Source organism: Gordionus sp. m RMFG-2023, chromosome 2, assembly GCF_954871325.1.
Source record: "Gordionus sp. m RMFG-2023 chromosome 2, tfGorSpeb1-WG-v2, whole genome shotgun sequence".
Taxonomy (NCBI): domain Eukaryota; kingdom Metazoa; phylum Nematomorpha; class Gordioida; order Chordodea; family Parachordodidae; genus Gordionus; species Gordionus sp. m RMFG-2023.
Genome location: NC_088776.1, coordinates 3,177,094 through 3,186,137, shown reverse-complemented (window position 1 = coordinate 3,186,137; position 9,044 = coordinate 3,177,094). Strand labels below are relative to the sequence as shown.

The window sequence follows — 9,044 nt, the reverse complement described above, 5'->3', positions numbered from 1 at the left end:
TATATTTAAAATCGTCTGCTGCAATTATATGAAATATTGAAACCTGTTTGATTTTTTTTTAAAGAAACTTGTTCTTTAGTGTGATCGAATTTTATGAGATATTAAATATAATCTAAAAAAAAATGGTCGTACATTTGATCATTAGTGAGATAGAGAATAATTGTCTATAAAATGATCAGGATATGAGAACAACTACACACCTCAGAAAGATTATTATATATTTTTGTTTTAAATTATGTTTTTTTTTGAGAATATGCTACATATGTATGATACACGATTTTATTATTATTAAGATAATAGAATTGTAAGAGAAGAAGATGTAGGGATAAAATAACTTGATGAATATATCTGCACGAATAAATCTAAATATATATTTATATTTGTTAAATTTTAATTTTTACTTATATAAAACATAATATTTGAAAATCAAAATGTTAGGGTGTCTTATCTGTGTACACTATAATAAATGGTGACAAAAAAAGGTGAATAACTAAATTACATAAAGAAATTAATAATGTAAAACTATTTAAACAAGAAATCAAAACATAAAAAATATATGTAAGAGTAATATTGGCTTACCAACTTTGTGAAAGCAATTTTTTCTAAAAAAACCTTTGAATGAGAAGAAACTTTTCAATTATAATGATAAAATTAATGTGATATAGTAGCTCTACCCTTGATCATAATTAATGCTTCTTTTTGGAAGCCCCTTTTAAAATGACAATCAAAAGATAATATTGAATACTGCTACCACCACCATCTTCACCGGGCAACAAGATATTTGGGAAATTAATGCTGAAAAATTGCTTGGTAAATTCACAGGGAGGAAAAGCATACAAAATGTTATCATTACCATGTTCATCTGACTGCTCCAACCCTGGAGGACTCTGATCTAGGAAAACTACTCCAGCTGCATTCTTTTGTTTCAAATAATGGATAAGATCTTTGAGAAGTCTTTTATGGGATTTTGGATCTATTTTATCATTATTGGTAGAGGATTCTTTGGGAGACCTGTCAAGGGCCAAAAATATGCAATGAACATCCTCTGGGTCAATTTTTATAGAATTGGCTGCCATGTTTATACTATTATAGATACTATTTTTATTAATAAGTTTTGCCATATCATCAATCTTTGAGGAATCAAGCCTAAATCTTTGTACTATTTGAAGCTCAGATTGTTTATGAAGAGATGGAAGGACCTGAGTTTTAGCAAATATGGGGTCCCCCTTTTTGACATGATATAGGGATAGAGGAAAAGCACTATTTTTGATAGTAAAATCACCTGTCCATGCTGATGGTTCAAGCATTTTTAGCAAGGAATCCAAAGAAGTGCATTTAGTAATCCTTTCTCTCTCGCTTGTTTCCATCTCCAATGTTGTTTTGCCTAGGAGTGATTTATTATTTTTTAAAGTTTCGCTCTCATTATTATTAACATTATTAGGTCTTTTCTTGTTTGGACTAGCTTTGTGTGACATGTCTGATGGGCTTTTACTGTGGCTGCTGGCAGAAGATGAGCCCCTGTGATATTTTTCCCCTGTTTTTGCATTACTTTTTTCCTGCCTATTTTTGTGCGGCTTTTGTGAACTAGTATGAGTTTTTTTAACTTTTTTACCATGATTATCATTGGCATGTGGAGATGATTTGTTTGAATTACTTTGGTATGAGGAGCTACTTTTGCTTCGACTGGAGGATCCACTAAAATAAACATCATTCGGATTGTTTTTGGGTGGAGGTGCATTTTGTTCCCCATTTCTTTCTCGTTTTTTATGGGAGCCAGAATTAAATTTATTGCCATCACGGACAGTTCGCTTTCTTTCATGGGATTCATAGTATTCAGAGCTGGCAGACCTATTTCTCTTTGGTGGGGGAGATACAGAGACATTTTTTTTAGATTTTCTTTTCATTGATGGATGTGCCTCACCATCTTCTGCCATTTCTCCTTCCTCCCTTTCAGCCATTTCATAACGAGGAGATCTGTGTTTTTTGGGAACCCTTTTGTATTCATATTCCTGGGTTTCGTAAATCATTTCCCTTCCATCTGCATAATAGCCAGAGCTTTTGTGAGGTGGTGGTTGCCTACGTATAGTGGTGAGATAATTAACAGGTTTGTGATATGATTCAAGGAAATTGCTAACACCTGTGCCATCATAAAAAGTACTTTTTGTGTCTGAAAAATCTGTCATTATTCTAGTATTTGGGGAAAGTTCAGCTGCTAATTCTATACCCTTCATCTCATGATAAGCAATTTCAGCTGAATCTACTGTGTCATATAATATAAATGCAAAAGAATCTCCTTTTAAATAATCAATCTTAAGAATGGGTCCAAATTTATCAAATTCTCTCTCCAGCAAACCAAGAGTTGTCCATGTGCCTAATCCTCCAATCCATAGCTTTTTTGTTGGTGTAGGCTTTCCAAATCCAATTTTACATGGTATTTTTCCTATAAGTTGGCCTTGCATTTCCTCTCTAGCTTTAAGCGCATAGTCTAATGTAAAAAATTTGACAAATGCATAAGTGTTATTTTTTCCTTTTGTGGCCCTTTTTATGTCAACATCTGTTATAGGACCAAATGGCTTGAATATTTTATACAAATCATCTTCTGTAATATCCTCTGGTATACTACCAATAAATAAACTTCTTGTTGCGTCTAATGGATAAAACCATTCATTTTTGTATTTGATAGGTTTAAATGATTGATGGTTTCTATAATCTTCTTCATGAACAAATTCATCAACATACCGGGGTTTCATAGGTTGCTCCCTGTAATAGAATTCTTTGGGTGAATATTCATCATAGTATTCTTCTCTGTATGGTTTTTGAGCAGTAGAGCGTATCTCATGATTCAAGGATGAGTATGATGTAGGTGATTCCTCAGTAATTCTTTTTCTAAAATATGGGCTAGGGGGACTTCTGCTATCTCTATACCTATTTCTAGTTTTAATAGGGACAGGCTCAACTTTAACTGATCTTCCAAATAAATGCAAACTGTGAAATTCTTGACATGCTCTTCTTGCATCTTCATCATATGTAAAATTGATATAAGCAACTCGTTGATTATTGAAGAATGATATTTTAATATTAAAAAAATCTCCAAACTTTTCAAATTTTTTGTAGATTTCTTCTTTGAGCGAATTGTCACTTATACTTCTGTTAATTTCACTAATACATAGAGATCTGTAAGATATTGATGGAGGCGGCATAAAACTATATGAAAAAAATGATAAATATACTTTTATTCATAATTACCTCTATTATATTATAAAGCAAGTTGTAATAAATTTTAGAACGTTGAAATCTCACGTAAACAAATACAAAATGGTGTAAAATGTATCAAAGACAAATGATCTAAAATAGTTGGTAGATTTTTAAACTTATATTCAAGAATATAATATAATATAAAGCATTAGATGTGAATATAAATAAAGATAAAACTAGGTAATTTTTTCAAAATTAAGTAACTAAAATTGCATAATACTAAATCTTTGATCTCAATTAATATTTTTTTATTTCAAGTTATAAACATATATTTTCATAAATGATATATTTTAAAATACAATATATTTTTTATATATTTTTTTAGATATAATGAAGATATTTCATAAATATTTTAAATCAGAGAACTAGCTTGTATAGTTCGTCTGATGAATGTCTTTTGGTTGACCAATATTTTTGTCTGTATCTTGTTTATCTCTTTTCGTCCTAATGAGAGGGTAGTTAGCTAAAGATTTGGGTGCTAAACACCTCCTTTTACAAAATTAGCAGTTTATAAATTATTAACAACCATTTAAAAATACATTCATACTAAATTTAAAAAGTCTTCTTACGAAATTTTATAACTAATATTAAATCAATACTATTCACTCCATTATATTATTTATGACTATAATTTCCTTCCCTTCGCCTTATGCAAAAACAAAATGATGAAAAATCATGATATATTATATTATAAAATTTAATATACATTCATTTTTGCCTTTATTATTGTATATATAACTAGTTGTGCCATGTTCATTTTTGGATTAGTTCTGTTTAAATTCTGTAAGAAGACTAAATCAAATAAATGACCTGATAAAAATATTTTAAATTTTTGATAGAAAAAATATATAGATAAATGCTTTTAGATTGAACTTATTTAGGGATTTGTTATTAATTAGTAAACATTTGCGTTTGAATAGACATTTGTGTTAGACATTATATAGATTAACGAAGACAATTGAAAATAAAAAGCTATGAATGTAAACTTGCTGAAGGCTGGGAAAAGGTAGTTTAAAACTCGTCAAAAGAGGTTGGAGGTGCGGAAGTTATGTCACCCTTATATTTTTTATAAAATTAAAAAAAATATAGACCCCTTTATAAAAAAAAATCAGAACTTTCTCTACTCTGTAAAAATTAGCACACCTGTTTTTGGTTCACCAGTAATGATATATGAGGCTCCTGAGAATTTATGATTAACTAAAAATCGTAGTGTAAAATAAATTAGACAAAATTAAGGTGTCTAAGTCTAATTTAAGTTTAATATTGGTCTCCCTCATAGGAGAATTTTGCTACATTTGATTTCAGTTAGAGATAAGATTTTTTTTTAAATAAGTAAATAAAAAGAAATAAATAAATTTGGGAAAAGAATTAAGGAAATTATTGGTAAAGTCTAAATGGGTATTAAGTCAAAAAATAAAGTGAAAGAAGATATCATAGGAAAATGAATTAAGAAAAAACAATATCATTAATGTCGATTATCATATGTGGATTGTAAATAAAAATTAAATTTGACACATGGATAATAATGAAAAATATGTAGGAATTTTTATATTAATCAATGGCATAAATATATACAAATATTTAAAAATTTTAATCTTGATCATAAAGAATAAATAAAAATATGATGTTAATATATTCTTCGCGAATTAGTGATTTTAAATAATATAGAGGTCTTTGTCAGAAATTAGGATAAAGCATTGACAAGGAAAAATATCTATTTTTGAATATTTATAAGTAAAATAAAAAGAATGACTAACATAAAATTAAAATTGATACAGAATATTGATAAATTTTATTGATAATATACTTCTTAATTATATTTATAAAACTAAAAATTTTTTAAAATAAACTACAAAAATAGAAACTTAGAGAAATAATTTTTTAAAATAATTTTAATAAGAATAATTTTGTTGAGGGATTAATATTGTTGTAAATAATGACTTTATTGTAAATAATGAATGATGTAAGTATTAATGTTTACAATTTACATATTTATAATATTAGATTATCTTTAAATTGTTTATATTTGTAAATTTGTTTGATTGATTTTATTTAAAAAGAGATGGTTTATGTTATTTATATACCAGTTACTTTTACCAGGGGTTCGAATCGAACCGAACCGCAAAATCGAAATGAACCGTTATGATTTTCTGAACCGTAACATTAACCGAACCGTTATGAAGAAAATATTAAAAGAGCGAACCAAACCGTTATAAATATTTTGAACCGGTTTTTAATTTTCCTTGGGGGCATTTTTTAAATTGGTGATTTCTTTTTAAATTAAATATTTCTATATTATCAACATTATATATCAAATTAAATATTTTTATATTATCAACATTATATATCAAATAATACCAGGTTTGTTGTTTTTTCTTTAAATACTTAATTTATAAGAGATTAGACAATTTATCTGTTAATTAAATAAGATATCTTAAAATCATTAGTGACATATTAAAAGCTTTATATCCAGCTTATGTTTTGACAAAATATTTACAAAGGGAACAATTGACAATGGGCGATTTTTATGCTGCGTGGATCAAATGTCTCATGCAAACGAGTAAAGTAGACACTCCATTTGCCAGACTTTTAGTTTCTACGATGAAAGCCCGAGAAATAAATTTCAAAAATGAAGTTTTTTGCTCTGCTATTTATCTCGACCCTAGATATAATGTATTTTTAACTTTTGAAGAAAGAGAGATCGCCAGAAAACATCTTTGTAAAACTTGGAACTTGATACAAAATCTAAATAATCAGAATATTGAAATTCTAAATACTATGCCTACGTGTTCGTATTCGAAGGATAATTTAGATGATGATTTTGGATTTATTAAAGTCGCATGAAAGTCTTAATAAGAATAATTCTCAGGGCATCGAAAATTATAATAAATGTATAGAAATAGAATATATAATTCGGTCATTTGATAATAAAGAGAGATTATAAAAAGATACTAATCTTTTGAATTATTGGGAAAATGTAAAGAATAGTATGCCAGAACTTTATAAGTTAGCTATAACTGTGCTAGCAGTTCCAGCTACGCAGTTCTCCGTAGAAAGAGCATTTTCAAGCCTTAAGTTTATACTCTCTGCGCAGAAAACTAAATTAAATCCTGAAATATTAGAAAATATTTTAGTTATCCGTTCGAATTCTCTTTTTAAACCTAAATAGTATAGTATACATATTATTTTATTCATTATTGTATTTACGCATGTTTGTTTTTATCTTATTTATTTATGAAATAAAAAAAAACTAATTTGTCTAATTTATATTTCCTAAATTTAATAAAAATATCTATTAGATTATTATGGATAAATTAAATAAGAAATTATAAACTAAAAAGATTTTTCTCTAAAATTAATATATACATGGTTAATGATTAATTTTTTTAAAATTAAATTTATAAAAACCGGAACAAACCGAAAAAAACCGTTATAAATTATAAACCGAACCGAACCGATATGATTTTTTTTTAAAAAACCGAAATGGAACAAAACCTTTATAAAATTTTAAACTAAAAACCGGAACGAACCGAACCGTTATACTAAACGGTTCGATTTTACATTAACCTTTTTCACTTTGATAACTTTAAGAAATTTTACTTTACTTTAAAAATTGGTATTTTAACTTTATTTAAATTAATTTTAAAAAAATTATGATTTTGAGACAGATCATTTTATTACCATCAGGGCTTAATCACTATATCTAAGTTTAATTACATACCAAACATATTTGATTCTGGTCTAATCGAACCCAAGATAATCCCTTCAATGTATATGATTTATTTAACACATCAATTATCATCGTCTTTTTACTCTTTTCCGTCAACAATTTAAAAATGTATTAATAAATAAAAATAAGTAATTGATTAGTTCATTTTAAGTTACGCGAAAATGTGATTTAAATGTAGTGATAAAAATAATTCTAAAAAATATTTAATTGTATGGCGATAATATATTAACAAAATGTTTTAAATCACCCCCCGTTAGGCATAAAGCTAAAAAATATTTATATATGTTAGCATCGATTTTTCCGGCAATGCATTATTTTTTCAACTTTAAATCATATTTTAGGCGCGTTTTTTTTAAATTTAAAAAATCTTATTTTTCCGGAAAAAATATTCCATCATGTTTGGAATACCTATCTTATGAATTTGTAGACAATTTTGCTTTTAACCTTAGAGTCATTTATATAAGTTATATAAAAAATATATGGAAAATTTAATATAAATTATATTTAGTTTAAAAATTTCGTGAAAAAAAAAAATCTAAAATCCATAGGGTAGGTATTTCAAACATGACAAAATATATTTTCGGTAAAATCAGATTTTTTAAATTTTAAGAAATGTGCTCGAGAAATGATTCAAAGCTGAAAAAAATAACACATTGACGATAACATATATAACAAAAATTAGATACAAGGAAAATTTATATATTCCAATTTAATTATTAAAATAGTAATAAATTGTCATATTTAATTGAGGTTAATAATTTTAGTTTGAATAAAGAAGAAAAGAAATATATAGAAGAATACCATAGGAAATTAATGAGCATTTTGCGATAAGAAGACTTGTAGTAATAATTAATCACGAGAAAATAAAATTTTAATGTACATGAAAAGAGAAAATTAGAGTAATCTAAAAGTTAACAAAAAACGACAATTAAAGTAGCTGAATGTTAGGAATTGTTGTTAAAGAATGCTTCGTGTTGAAAAATGATTACATAGTAGGAAAATGGTGTTGGACTAATATATTACGGAAATCGGTCTTTTGTTACCCATAGACCTATTCTTTCTGAAACAAACTTAGCAAATACCTGGCAATTTCTGATAATTTCATTTGTATTTATCCTTTTTCTTTCTTTCGATATTTATTTTGATCTATATTCATAAAAATTACATTTAGTTATTATTATTATCATACTAATATTATTCAATAATGGAAAAGTTCATTTAAGTTGATAATTTACATAGTGGAAATAATCTATAAATTTCCATGATCCATAAATACGTTTTCTTGAAACTTTAAGAGATTTTTTCTCCTTTCCACAAGTATTTAATTTATAAAAAGATTGTGGAGTCAAAAAAAATCATCCTGTAATATGCCATTGATATATAGGCCTAATCCCTTTAGTAATTTGCTCTTTTTTCTAAATTTTGTGAATTAACCTCTCAATCTTCTTTTCTCTCTTCTTGATCTCTTATAGCTTTTCCATGTTCTATGGGTGTTTTTTCTAAAGAACATTCACTAATAGAAACTAGTAGTTTCTATTTTATAGAAATGGACACCCCCCCCTCCCATTTTCCTGTGTGTTTCTGTAAATAAATTTAATATGACATCATAATAAACGATAATAAACAAAATTATTATTTTTTAAAAAGAAAAGTATCAAAATATCAATTTTTTAGCATTTCTAATATTTAGGGAAAAAAAATGTTTAAAAAATGCTACAAGGACCAGAGATCTGCACGTGAGTCTAAAGCCCTTCGATATATTTAATATAGTGAAATAACCTAAGCGTGAATTCGTGGCCAAGTACACAAAAATAAAGCATATTTTGTAAACTTCGCCGCAAATTTGAGCCAATCGTTAATGAAAAAGGTAATAGCGTTCCCACCCTCCAGCTTATCAAAATCTTAACGGATTCCTATAGACTGACATTACGACATGTGTACGAGAAGAGAAGAGAAGAGAAGAGAAATTTATTTTAACGATGGTTAAGCCCATGATTCATAACTTTATTCTCCTTTTTTTTAAAAAAAAAAAGTATTGTTACAAATGAAAAAAATAATT

The 9,044-nt window shown here is 26.9% G+C and overlaps 1 protein-coding gene across 1 annotated transcript; it reads right to left on the bottom strand.

Annotated features, from left to right (window-relative positions):
- Positions 1–323: 323 nt before the first annotated feature.
- Positions 324–3,306, bottom strand: LOC135923817 (RNA-binding protein 15-like). Its single transcript, XM_065458769.1, has 2 exons — positions 3,247–3,306; positions 324–3,204 (listed from the first exon to the last, which is right to left on the bottom strand). Exon 2 carries the CDS (start codon positions 3,198–3,200, stop codon positions 687–689), a length of 2,514 nt encoding a protein of 837 aa, XP_065314841.1. The 5' UTR covers positions 3,201–3,204; positions 3,247–3,306; the 3' UTR covers positions 324–686.
- Positions 3,307–9,044: the final 5,738 nt, after the last annotated feature.

Bases quoted from the DNA above. Each gene is read 5' to 3' on its own strand.
- LOC135923817 (XM_065458769.1), bottom strand. From the start codon at position 3,200: ATGCCGCCTCCATCAATATCTTACAGATCTCTATGTATTAGTGAAATT.